Source organism: Leptonychotes weddellii, chromosome 4, assembly GCF_054177405.1.
Source record: "Leptonychotes weddellii isolate Sample4059 chromosome 4, ASM5417740v2, whole genome shotgun sequence".
Lineage (NCBI taxonomy): Eukaryota > Metazoa > Chordata > Mammalia > Carnivora > Phocidae > Leptonychotes > Leptonychotes weddellii.
Genome location: NC_138372.1, coordinates 29,486,925 through 29,500,355, shown reverse-complemented (window position 1 = coordinate 29,500,355; position 13,431 = coordinate 29,486,925). Strand labels below are relative to the sequence as shown.

The 13,431-nt window shown below is 58.1% G+C and overlaps 1 protein-coding gene across 1 annotated transcript in view; it reads right to left on the bottom strand.

Annotated features, from left to right (window-relative positions):
* Nucleotides 1–9,957: 9,957 nt before the first annotated feature.
* The window catches only part of FOXO6 (forkhead box O6), a 21,344-nt gene continuing 17,870 nt past the window's right edge, over nt 9,958–13,431 (bottom strand). The window contains exon 2 of the mRNA XM_081818220.1: nt 9,958–12,160. Coding sequence (XP_081674346.1) covers nt 10,889–12,160 — 1,272 coding nt within the window. The 3' untranslated portion in view covers nt 9,958–10,888. The remainder of the gene's footprint in view (nt 12,161–13,431) is intronic.

The window sequence follows — 13,431 nt, the reverse complement described above, 5'->3', positions numbered from 1 at the left end:
CAACCTTTTCCTCCCACGGCCATCTCTCTCCTTGCCCTCTCGGGAAGCCTCTGGGAGAGTTGTCAACACTTGTTCCTTGACCACCCCAATTTGGCTTCTGTACCCATCGTGCCCTAGAAACAATCCTCGCCAAGGTCACCAGCAACCTTCTTGTCACTAAGTCCCCTGGTCATACCTCATCTGGATGCCAGGGCAACGTCAGACACAACAAGCTGCTCCTCTCTTCTTGACTCTCCCTTGCTCCCATGACATCTCCTGGCTTTGCCCCCATCCCTCTGGCTTGTACCTTCTCGGATTCCTCCTCTGTCCTTGCTTCACAAGGCTGCTCTCCAGAGCTCTGGCTGGGGTCCCCTTCTCCTTTTGCCCTTCACGTGACCCCATCTGTGTGCCTACCCCTCTGGTCTTCCATGCCAGCCCAGCCCCTTCTCCTGAGCTCAGAACCCAACCATCCCCTGCCTCCTGGCCCCTTCCCTGTGTGTTCCACGGCTATCTCAAACCCAACATGGCCCTAACCAAGCTTTCCCTCTGACCCCACACCAGACTCCTTCTCTTGGGTTCTTTGATTTGATGACTGGCACCTTCACCTCCCAGTGTCCCAAGCCAGAAAACTGGAAGTCAAACCAAGGTCGCTTTCTCCCACCCCACCCACACAGGGGGCAATGATGGACTCTTGATTCATCAACTCTGCCTCCGAAATATTTCTTTCTAAGACCTTGAAAGGCCACCCTTCTGTTCATCATCCTCCCTAGACAGACCTGCTCAAGCCACCATGTTCTCAAATGTTCCCTAGAGGCATCTTCGGCTAGTCTACCTGCAGGCGTCTGCTCGTTCTCTGTGCCCACATGGAATGCCCTCTTTCTCTTCTTTGCCTGTCCCAATCCGTCTTGCCCCTCTTCTCCAAAGCCTAGCTCCAGCCCCCTCCAAGGAAGCCTCTCCCCACTCCCCCGGCTGGCAGGACCTCCTCTTATCCTAAGCTCCTGGGCCCTTCTTGCCTGGTCCGTGCCCAGACACACAGAACCACCTCCACCCGTCTCCCTCCTGCAGACCTGGACTCCTACATTTCCCGGGCTCCTGGTTGTAAGTGGGTCATAGGACGGCTCCTGGCCAGTGAGCTGTGGACAGAGGTGAAATGGCCACTTTCTGACCAAAGCATACAAGAGCTGCTGCCTGACCTTCTAGCTGCTGTAGCAACCAAGAAAGCCGCTTTCGAAATGGTGGCTCCTCCAGATCAAAGCAGCACAGAAAGCTGAGTCACCCCATGAAGGACAACAGCCCCGAGAGATGCCAGAAACTGCAGCAGACTTTGTATAAGCAAACAAGAAACTTTTGTTGTGTTCGCCCACTGAGATTTCGGGGCTGTTGGTCACCACAGCATAGCCTCTCCTCTCCTGACTCTCCAGCCCTCTCTGAGCTCCATGTCTCCATCGCTGGTCTGAAGGTAACCATCTGCTCCCCACAGGGTGCTTGTGAGGGTTAGTTATTCAAAGCTGTCAGCTTATTCCACTGTCAGCTCCTGAGTGCCGACTGCATGCCACCAGGCTCACTCTGAGTGCCTGACTGGGCAGGGGTCATGACATAAATGTTTCGGTCAACCCCAAATCCATATGTTGACCCCGATGGGTTGGTGTTTGGAGGTGGGGGGTCTTTGGGGCCTTAGGTTTAGATGAGGTCATAAGGATGGAGCCCCCGTGATGCGATTAGTGCCTTTATGGTGTGAAGAAGAAACCAGAGCTCCCTCTCTCCTGCCATGGAAGGAAAGAGTGCAGAGGTGGCCATCTGTGAGCCAGAAGGGCTCTCACCAGGAACCAAATCTGCCAGCACCTTGATCTTAGACTTCTAACCTTCAGATCTGTGCGAAATGAGTGCTGGTTAAGCCACCTAGTTTATGGTATTTTGCCATAGCAGCCCAAGCAGACTAAGACAGCAGGCCTCCCTATATCACAGAGAAAAGGAGAGAGTTATGTTCCGTTGCTCAGGTTGGGTACTGAATAACTGGGACACTGACAAAAATTGTAATTGGAAGTCACCCCCTGGAGTTGAGAACTATAGTAACCTGTCATATTTCCACTCTCAGTTCTGTTTTGAACCCACTGATAAATATGGAGACTGCCTTTGTTGCTACAAGAAGAAGGACGGCAGGGTGTCTAAAAAGGGCAGAGGAGAAAGAGGAACAATGGTTATATCATAATATTAATAGGATCATAATCATATCGGGAAACAGTCACATCATGCTGCTATGTGCTTGGTACTGCTCCAAGCACTTCACTTACATTTATTCATTTATTTGTCACAACAGCCCTATGAGGTAAATATCATCATCCCCATTTTACAGATGAGAAACTGAGGCAGAGATAAGGTAGGTAAGTTACCCAACATCACGTGGCTTATAAACAGCAAAGCCAGAATTTGAATCTGAGCAGTCTGGCTTCAGAATTGCTCTTCGCCCCTCCGCTGCCCGTGGGGGCTACGGGGAGGAGGGCAGTGTGGGCCCCCTCCCCAGCCCCACACCTGGCCTGCATTCGAGCTTCCAGGATTAGGGATGAGGGCAGAAGCTGAAGCAGCCGATTTTGTGAGAGTATTTGGGAAGCGATATGCACAAGCACAGCTCTTTGGGGCCCAGATGACAGAGGCACAGAGCTGAGCAGGAACGTGGCCTCCTCTACCCTTCACCCTTCCCATCCCCCCACCCTCACCCCACCATCTTGGCTTTGATGCTCCGGCATCCAAAGGGCAGGGGACTTGGAGAACATCCAGAGGCCACCCCTTTGGTCTGGCATGGATATTGCATGGCGGAAGGGATGGTGGGGAGGCTTCCCCAAACATGTTTAAGGGTGGCAGACGTGCATAAACTGGTGTTTGGGCAGAACCAGGATGGAATAATAGGTAGGCTCCTTTAATGAAGGACTGGCTTGTGGGCCCCTGTGAGACCCCCACCCCTGGAGCCTCCCAGAAACGGTGGAGACTGTGGGGAGGGGTCTGAGGCCTTGCAATGAGCATGTGGGGGCTCAGAGCCTGAATCCTTTGGGCATCACAATAGATGCAAATGTGACCTCACTTGCGCTCAGGAGGCTCTTCAGCTCTGTGACACACCATGCCACAGACAGGAACTCACTGAATTCTTACATCAATCCACTTTATAGATGAAAACACCGAGGGGCAGAGAAACTGAGTGTCCAAAGTCGTTCAGCCATCAGGTAGCAGAGTGTGGCCGACCCCCGCGCTCAGGCCCTGACAACATACCCAGCTGCTCCCGGAAGTGCCAGGCTTCCCCGCGGAACCCCCCACGTCCCCAAGGAGACCTCCTCCCGGGAACCAGGTTTTACGGGTCTCCCGCAGCCTAGCAGAGGTCTGTCTACCAGGGTGAGCCTCTGCCTCACCCGCCCACCCGTGTGCTAGGGACAGAAGGGGGACTTTATGTGCAATCTGCCCGACTCTCCAGAAAGCACTTAGGTTTACGATGTGCATGAAATTGATCGCCAGTTGGCGCAGCCCCCGCGCGCTCAGTGCCAGCCCAGCACTGGCAGGAGGCTGCCCCCCCACCCCCCCGCTTTCAAGGAGCGTCAACGCCGCCTGCCAAGGCCCCTTGTGAGGGTCCTTCTCCACTAACAAGTACAGAGTGGAGGGGGAGCTCTGCCCAAAGGCCTTTCCACAGCTCACACACCCCCACCCCACGATGGTTAAATAGCTCGTGTTTTATGCCAATTCCAGCCTCTTCTGCCTCCCCTCTAACAAGCTGATGCTCTCAAAGGCCCCACTAATTGGTGTTTGCGCCTCACACACCACCACACTTTGATAGTCACTTAGGACGTGGGTCCATCCATCACCCCCGCAGTCCAGGAGGTTGCTCACCTCACTGCACCAGAGTGCCCAGCCTGGGCTTCTGCTCCCGTGTGCACATGTGAGAGTCCCCACGTGCCTTGTTTCCTATGTGGAGGACCTGTCTGCACAGGCACACGTGTGTGTGCAAATGTTCCTTCGAGGATATTTATTGTGTACCCATGTGTTTGCATGCCAGTGCGTGCAAATGTGTGAATACTACCACATGTGCACGTGGGGGTGTGCATATGTGTGTGTGCACAGCTTCCTGGGCGGGCGTGTCTGTATGCGTATTCCATAGAGCTTGTGTGTATTTATGCGTGCATTCATGTGCTTTGCATGTTTGCGTGTGGACGTCTGTTTGCAGACGTACATGTGAATTTTTTACGTACATGCAAATCCTTGCAAGGCTACTGATAAAGTCCGTATCTGTGCCTGAGTGCACCTGTGGGCGTGTGGGTTTGTACGCCTAAGCCCAGAGGACGGCAGACATGGGCGTCTGCGTGCGGGCAGGAAGGGTGTGGAGATGAGAAGCCCTCTGGGTGGGGTATATATGTGCAGGTGGCATGCGTGTACTCGGGCATTTGTGTAGGGTATGTGGAGGGGAGATGTAACGCCGGAGTGAAGGGCCCACATACAGGCTTGGGTGTGAGGCCCGGCTCTGCCATTTCCAGCTGTACGACTTTGGGATGATCACTTAACCACTCCAACCATCAGTTTTCTCCTCGGTAAAATGGAGGCGATGAAAGCACTTACCTCATATTGTTGATGCGCGGGTCAAATGGGAACATACACTCAAAGGGCTAGCAGGAATGTGCAAGATGCAGGGGCGTGTGCCTATGCGCGGATGGAGAGGTCCTTCCCACCCTCCCAATCCTTCCCTCCTCCCTGGGAACACCCCGGTGAAGACACCCCCCCCCAGCTCCCCACCCCGCCCCAACATGGAGCTAGCGGTCTAGAAGAGACCCTCTGGGCACTTGAGGGGAGAACTGGTCAGGCCCTGGTCACAGAGTAGCAGCGACAGCCCCCGAAATCTTTGTCACATCCAAAGTGAGTTCACACTTTTATTATCTACCTTTGCCAGGTGGGAAACTGCGGTGCCCAAGGAGACAGGAGTGGGTGGCAGAGCGGGAACTCGCTGTCAGGGCTGTGGGAAGCCGGGACGCCCCTTGTATCCCTGAGGGAGAGGGGCAGCTTCAAGAGGACCGAGCAATGCACATCTTCATGCAGCCCACGCATAAATACGCAAGCCTGAGGGATTCCTCAGGGCCTGGGGTGCCTGCCTCAGGAGAGGGTCACCGATGGGGACTCAGGCTCTGTTGGCCCTGACCGGGCTGGTGAACCCCAGGCCAGGCGGGGCGCCCCCACGGGCAGGTCACACGGCCTTCCACCCTACTTGGTTTTGAGCCTGAAGGGCCCGTGGTGTCCCCAGAGGGAAGAGAGCTGGGATCCTGCCCCGCCCCCACCTAAGACTGCAAGCCGCCTGTGTTACATTTTTTTCTTCCTATTTTGCAGGATATTTTTTATGTTCCTCTTTTAATTGAAAAAAAAAATCAAAACTTAAAAAATCATAACCAGCAGCATCACTACCTGGCCTTTAGCACTGCCAGGCCCCGGAGTCATCACCATCTCCAGCATCGCGGTATGATGACTATGCCCCCCGCCACCAGTCCCACCCTTCACGCTGTGCTGTTGTGACTCCCAGCCCTGAAACTCTGCCAGGGGCCCGGGACCCAGCAGAAGTGTTCTCCCCTCCCCACCATTTACATCCCATTTCTCCTACCCCAGCCCCAGGCCCATGCCAACCCTCTCCCCCATCGCTGACCTTCCATTTTTCCTACCCCCCCCCAGGCTCCTGCCAGGACCCTGTGACCTGAAGCCCGCCCCCCATCTGCACGTCTCCCTGCTCGCTAGAGCCCCTGGCCTAGCCAGTCCTGCAAACTGCCGCCCTCCTGCGGGCCCCTCCTCAGGCCTGGCGCCCCACCCACCCAGCCGGCGGCCTGTCTGCCTTCCTGAGCTCATTAACTGCAGGTCACCGTTCAGCAGGAAAGACAAGGCGTGGGTTCTGCGGGCGTTCATTAGCCGTGAGAGGAACAGTGTGTGTGAAATTAGCAGTCACCTGAGGACCTCGATAATTTCATAATTAGGAGGCCTAATGGCTCCAGCTCTGGATGCCAAATGACTTAACCCTTTGCCTGCTGGGCGCTTAACCCCCAGCCCAAGGCTGCTGGAGGGGCCTGCAGTGCCCCCTCTGCTCCAGTTCCCCTCCCTATGGCCCAATCATGTTCATCTCTGCCACCCCAGTGCCCAGCCCCGGCGCTGGCCCAGAGAGGGTGTAAAAGTAAGGTTTAAAGAGTGAATGAATGAAGGAATGGATGAACGAATGAACGAACAAACAGGTACCTGAATGGGGAAAGAGTTTCAGCCCCCGCTGCAGGTGCTCAGGGGAGGAATGAGTCTCCATCTGCATGAGTAGGTGTGCGTCTGTGTGCAAGCCTGTGTGTGTGCACGTGTGAACGTGAGGGCACCACACACACGCACACACACACACGTGGGTCTGCGGTGTCTGCTTCTAAGAGACTTGCGTGTGTCTGCATCCACGCTTACATCTGTGATACTCATTCTGCGGCCTCCTGTCTGGACAGAGGGTACTCTGCGGGGGGACCCCAAGTGCCTCCCTTGATGCCAGCACCCCGACACCATGTGGATAACGGTGGCTCCAGAATCTCTATAGGTGGCACTTGGCGGGGGAGGGGGGCAACAGGGCCTACAGAGTTTGCCAAGAATCTGCATTAGCCGAGCCAGGGCGCTGCTTTTTAGATGGAATGTTTCTTTGGGAGGCTGGGCGACTGAGCCTCTAGCACAGGGGGAGCTGGTTTTGACAGCCATCCCCTGCCTTTCCCAGCCTGCTGTCCCTCCTCCCTACCTAGCCCTAGTCCTGAAGAGGTGACAGCTGAGGTGGAGGCGGGGGAGCCCTGGGCTCCAGGCCGGCTTCCCCAGTCTGGGACAATTGGTTCTGAGGCTCCATATCCCTGCCGGACTCCCCTAATTGTGGAGCAGGTGAGTGGGCTGAAGGGAGAATGAAAAACTGGGAGAAGAGTTGAGGAGAAACAATAAAGGAATAGGAAGGGAGCTGAGGGAAGGGGGAGAAGGGGAGGAGAAAGGATGGGAAGTCCCAAGAAGGTGAGAGAGAGGAGAGAGACAGGAGGTGGGGGGCGGAGAGGCAAGGAGGCCCAGAGCATTATCAGCACTTAAAAAGCAGCGCCTCAGTTCTTTGGCACAAATAATGGCTTTTTATGAATAAATCATGTGTCAGACGCCTCCCAGGGAGTGGGCATAGAGGGGGGCGCGTCTGCGGGGCTCCAAGGCTGGCAGGGAAGGGCCAGTTGCAGACCCCCAGCTGCAGGGGTATTACCCCCTTTCTCCTGATGGGGTCCAGCAAGACAGACGCTGTCTCTGGCCTGAGCCTGGCAGAACTGTCTTTACTCTGAGGTGGTCTCGCTGCTCCCTGCTCATGAGCCTGGCCCAATCCCAGGGTTGGGAGTGGCCCTTTGCTCCCCCCCGCTCCCCGCCCCGCAGAGCAGCCCAGAAGAAGCTCCTGGCGGGGGGAACACCAGCTCTGGTGCACCCAGAGAGAGGTATGCGCCAAGACAGCAGACACACCCAGAGAGGAAAGCATGCAGTGCACACAACTCACACCAGCAGTCTCCACAGCCCCGGGCGCACGTGTGGGCACACTCAGAGATGGAGATGCTGTTATTCCCAACACACACATACACACACACACACACGCTCACTCAGGCATGCGCACAGACAGGGAGACCCCAACCATCATTCAGCCTCCCCCCCCCCCGCCAGCGCTCAAGCACACGGGCCCACACAGACAGATGCATATGGGGCTACATGGACACACACAAACCTGCACGCGCATACCAGCAGCCCACCCTCCATCAGCTTAGGGTGGGGGCAGCTTTGCAGCCCATATGGAGCCCAGACCCAGCGGGGCTGTCCTGGAGTCTGGTTGTGGGGTGGGGCTGGGGCATCTGTTCCAGGGGATAGTCCATCAGCCTCTATATGCTCCCCACCCAGCGAGGACAGCTACCACACCCCACAGTGAGGTCTTGCCTCCCAGCCCTTAGCCCAGGACCTGTGTAAGTCCTGCTGGCTCCGAGCTCTTTTGCTGCCCTGCTCACAGCCACCTCATCAGAGGCAGTGGGGGCCACGGGGAAGCCTGGGCATTGGCGGTACACACAGTCTGGGCAAGAACCTCGGCTCTGCCCCTTGCTGGAAGCGTGACCTCAGAGAATAATTCCAATCTTGTTCACTCCTCAAAACAGATCTGAGACAGGTGCTACTGACCCAGCTTCCAGACCAGGAAAAGTGAGGCTCCAAAAGGTAAAGGCACTAGGCGTTATTTCCAGAACCACGCTCTTTTCACATACTCGGTGTTTGTGGTTTTCCTCCTCCTCTTCCTTCGGCTGCTCCTTCTCAGCCAGTGGGTTCCTCTTCCCGTGCCAACGTGTTCTTAGGTGTTCACTGGAGCAGGCCTGGGTCGCCCTGCCCTTCCCACTCAGCACCATCCCCTGAGCCACTCCTAACACCTCCATGACAACCTCTGTGCTCCTGATTCTTTATCTTCCCTCCCCAGGGTTTCTGACTCCATGATCCAGCTGGACATCTCTAGGCCACCATGCTGCCCAGTGCCAGGGACTGCCATTCACACAGTAGATATACTGCTGAACATCCTTCCAAAATCCCAAGGGTTCCGTGGAGCCTAACTGAAAGGAGCCTGTCTGAGGCTGAGTGTACCATCTTCCCCAGGGCTCCTCCCACCTCGATGCTCTCCTCAGGGAATGGCCCTGCCCATCCAGGTGCCCAACCAGAAACCAGGCATCACTTGATTCTTCCCTGTCCTTCACCCCTTGTGTCCAATCCAAAACCAGTCCCAGTGATTCTACATCCAAAATATATGGGAATCCATCCTTTCCCCTCCTGCCCCACTGCCCTCCCCAATCCCTCCTGTTTTGAGTCACCACTGACACCTCTGGCCTGGCCACTGACGGGAGAGGTCCCCCTTCTGGCCCATTTGCCTCCCCATCATCAGTAATCTCTCCATCTCTTTGCTTTGGCCACACTAAACTGCTTTTGGTTCTGGAACCCACATGATCTCGACTCCGGACCTCTCAATATGCCATTCCCTCCCTGTCTGAATCCCTCCCCTTCCCAGTGCCAACTCACCCTTCAAGGTTCAGCTGAGACAGCACCCCCTCCGGATGCCTTCCCTGATTCCTCGAGCCTGGGATGGGTGCGGCATGTCATTCATTCCCACAGCAGCCTGTCTCCTCCGTTCATTACAGCTCTGATCGATAATCACCTGTTTACTCACCTGGGTCCCCCTTGAGCCTCTAAGTTCCTTGAGGGCGGAGATTGTGCCTCTGATGCTCTCTCTGGCAGCCCCAATGCTTGGTACAAGACCTTGGCACTTAAAGGTGCTCACTAAATCTTCCATGGATGAATTAATGAATGAGTGCAGGGCTGAGCATTTTACACATCTTTTCTCATTTACTCCTCAGCAGAAATCCAGGCAATGGGTGCTACTATCCTATGGTCTAGACCAGAAAAGTAAGACGTTGAAAATTTGCCCGTGGGCACAGAACTAGCAAAAGGCAGGGAATGGATTCAAAGAGAAGTCTGTGTACCTTCAAAGGCCTCCCTTCCTTTATCCCACCCTGCCTTCCCAAGCCATTTTCCCTTTCTGACCCTGTTTTCTCATCTGCACAATGGGAACAAAAATCATACCTAATGCAGGACCTGACACTAGCAGGTTCTCAGTGAATATCTGTGCCTTCTCTCCCAACCTCTGAGGCTTATGTATTCAGGACAGAATTCCCCCCAAACCAGAAACTTCCTGCCTGCATATGTTCACAGAAACAGGTGCAGAGTTCCACACCAGGACATCGCCAGCGTCCAGAACTCAGTAGGCGCTTAACCAACGTGTGTTGAGCAGACAGGCATCAGGGAATGCTGACATATACTCAGGCACAAAGCCACAAGAGGGGTTCAGGCACAGGGACCCCCCCCACCATCCCTGCCGATATTCCTCCTTTGCCACCACCACCCCTGCTAGCCCAAGGCGCGGGAAATATTTAAAACAATTTTATTCATGAAAATATGCTGTACAATGCACTCTACACGGCCTCGACACGGCACACACGCACACGCACACGCTGACGGCACGGCCACGGTACACTGCCTACGATATGCGCCGGGGACGCCGCGCCCACAGCCCGCCCCGACCGGACACTTATAAATACGGGAGGGGAGGCAGGACTGGAATGGAGAAAGGGGTGTCGGTTTGGGGGTGGATCCGGAGCTGAGGCCTGCTGCAGAGGCTGAGACCATTACTGGAGAGTGGGGGTCGGAAGGGGGATTGACTCCAACCTGAGAGGAGAGGAGAGGAGAAGGTAGGACCTGCAAGGATAGGAGGGAGGGGCTGAACCATGGGAATGGGGGCTCTAAGCAGGGGTTTGGGGCTGAAGGAAAACAGCTCAGGGTGAACAGCCAACAGGTAGGTGTGAGTGCTTCCGGGAGGGGTTCCTGGCTTGGGGTGGATGAGGCTAAGACCAGTGGGAAGGTGTCAGTTGGGAATCAGATCCGGAGTTTGGGGTGGGTGATCCGTCGCGGCGAGGGCCCCTGCAAATGAAACTTGAAGATTCGGAGACGCCCCCAGCCCTGTGCCACACCTCCTGGTTGGTATCCCCCACCAGCGCAGCCCACCTGGCTCGTCCCCACTCCCACCCAGCCTGAAATTCCGCTCCGCCCAGGCCTCCTGCCCCCGGGGGAGGGAGGAGGAGCGGGTCGCAGGAGTTTGGGCAGGAATGGCAGGTGCCCCAGCCCCTCCCTACCACTTCCCTCGGTGGTCAGCTTCTGAGGGACGTCTCTAGCAGGCCTGGGGCTGCCTCCCGGATCCTCCCGTGGAGCTGGAATCGGGGATGGGGCCCAGGGTATCAGGACGGGAAGACAGAAGCCCCTTGGGGGCGGGGCGGGGCACCCGGGGCGCGGGAGGCGGCCCTCAGCCCGGCACCCAGCTCTGGTTGGGGGGCGGGGCCCCGGCCAGGCCGGGCGGCGGCGGAGGCAGGGCCGAGTCGAAGTTGAAGTCCATTTCGTCGCTGTCCATGAAGTCGTTGAGGATGATGGACTCGACGTCGCACTCGAGGCTCCCGCTGAACATGTCGAGGTCCAGGTCGGCCGGGAAGCGGTCGGGCGCGGTCCCCAGCGGCCCGGCGGCGGCCGCCGCGTACGGCCCCGGCAGCGCGTCCAGCAGGAGGCCACCGGGCGGGGCCCCGAAGGCGGCCGCGTGGCTCGGCGGCGCCAGGCCCGCGGCGCCCGCCTCTCCGGGCAGCGTCATAAGGCTGATGGGGTGGGCTAAGGCACTGCGCGAGGGCACCGGCGGCGCGTACGGGGCCGCGCCCTTGCCGGGGTAGGCGGCGGCCGCGCCCGCCAGCGCCAGCTCTCCGGGCGCGCCCAGCACCGGGCCGGGCCTGGGCGCGGGCGGCGGCGGCAGCAGCGCGGGCAGCGCCCCCGGGCGGAAGGGCGCGGCGGCGGGCGCGAAGCTGGCCTGCTTGTTCTCCTGGATGGTCTGCATGGGCAGGCGGCGCAGCGCGCCCAGCGCCGGCGGCCCGAAGCCCCCGCTCCCGCCCCCGCCTCCGCCGTAGGCGCCGCTCTTGCAGCCGCCAAAGTAGGCGGGCGTCCCGGCCCGGGCCCGCGGCCCGTACGCGTCCTGCGCGCCGTCCAGCAGGGCCTCGGGCAGCCCCGCGCCGCCGCCGTGCAGGCCCAGCGGGCCCCCCAGCTCGGCCAGGCGGGGCAGCTCCCCCGGGCAGCGCGCTCCTAGCGCGGGCGACAGCGCGCTCGCCGGGCTCGGGTACATGAGCGGCGACGACGGTGCCAGGGCCTCCAGGGCCTCGTCGTCCTCCAATTCGGCCGCCTCCCCGAGCAGGGGTCTCCCGCCGCCGCGGAAGTCGGCCCACGCCTCGTAGTCGTCGCTGGCGTGCGAGGCCGGGCTGGTGGCCCACTTGGCTGCGGCAGGCACAGGCCCCGGGGCTGGCGCGCCCGGGGGACTGTCATCGGGGCTTCGCTCAGGTGCCTGCAGCTGCTTCTTCTTGCTCGCCTTGCCCTTGATGCGCAGGAACTTGGCCCCGTTGTCCATGGACACGGCCCGCCGCCGAGGGGTCTTGCCTGTCTTTCCGCCCTCGGGGTTCAGCATCCACCAGGAGCTCTTGCCAGTGCCCTCGTTCTGCACGCGGATGAAACGGGTGTGCAGCGACAGGTTGTGCCGGATGGAGTTCTGTGGCCAGACACAAGGACATGGGTGGGGGAGCGGGAAGCGAGGAGGCCATGAAAAAAGAGGAAGAAGTGATGGAAAGAGGAGGGGGAGAAAACAGAGAAAAAAGTGAGAGAAGAGGAACGAGAAGGGCCAGAAGGGGCAATGGGAGGAAACAGAAATGATGAAGGGTGAATGGGGTAAAGAGGGGGAGAACAGATGTAAGTACCAGGTTGGACAGGAATGCCCACCTTATACCCCAGAACCGCACCACTCTTCCCTCTCCCAGGCACCCCCTCCCCCGACAACGCACACCTCCCAGAGGGTGGGGCTAGAGCTTTGGGCCTGGCCTCTCCCCAGGAGGCAAGGCAGAAGCCTGAGGGCTACTCTTAAGGAACTGCAGCAAGGCCCCCTCTCCCCAGCTCAGCCAAGCCCCGCCTGGGGCTAGCCAGGCTGCCAGGGCCCCCCAGCAGATTATGTAAGGGCTCATGCCGCTGCGGCTCATTTGTCTGCCCCCTCCCTCCCCAGCCTGGCATGGCGCCAGGAGCCCGAAAACCCAGGGCTCCAGAAATCAATCTCGCGGTGACTGATTAAGCCCTGTTTAGAACTAATTGCTCTTTCGTGTGTGGGGAGAATAAATTACCTGCTTTAATTTCGTGTCTTTAAAATGCAACTGCAGGTAGAGAAGACTGTTAACCCTTTGCTGGGAGGGCCTGGCCAGGGAAAGCAGAAAAGGCTGGGGGTCCCTAAGGTGGGTAGAGACCTGAAACTCCTCTGAAATTTCCCCCAACTCTTGTGAGCTCCTGTGAACTATAGAAGCCTAGATTCCCAGCAAGGCCCTCAAAGCACATCCATCAGCCATGGGGACCTCAGACGCCACCTCTGCTCAGCGTCCACCTTCAGGCCAGCCCAGCTCTCCAGCCTGCCCTCCCTTCCTGACCACCTAAAGCAGAAGAGCTCTGCCCCCCAAAGCCCCATTCTGGTAGAAGCTTCACAAAGTCCCCACAAATCGGGGGGTGGGGGACTAAATGTAATCCCCATTTACAACAAGAAGACCAAGGCTCCGAGAGGTCAAGTGGCTTGCCCAGGGCTACACAGCCCCTTCTGCTGTCGCTCGGTACCTCCCTGGGCTCCACCTCTGCCACCCCTGCACACACTCTCTTCTAAATTTCTGCTGTGCCAGTCTCTAGCGCTCCCCATGTCACAGCCCACTTTTGCCAAGAAGGCGGGGGCGGGGGGAGCGCCACGGCTCCAACAGCCTGGTTCCCCACAGGCACCTGAAGGAGGGAGACTTA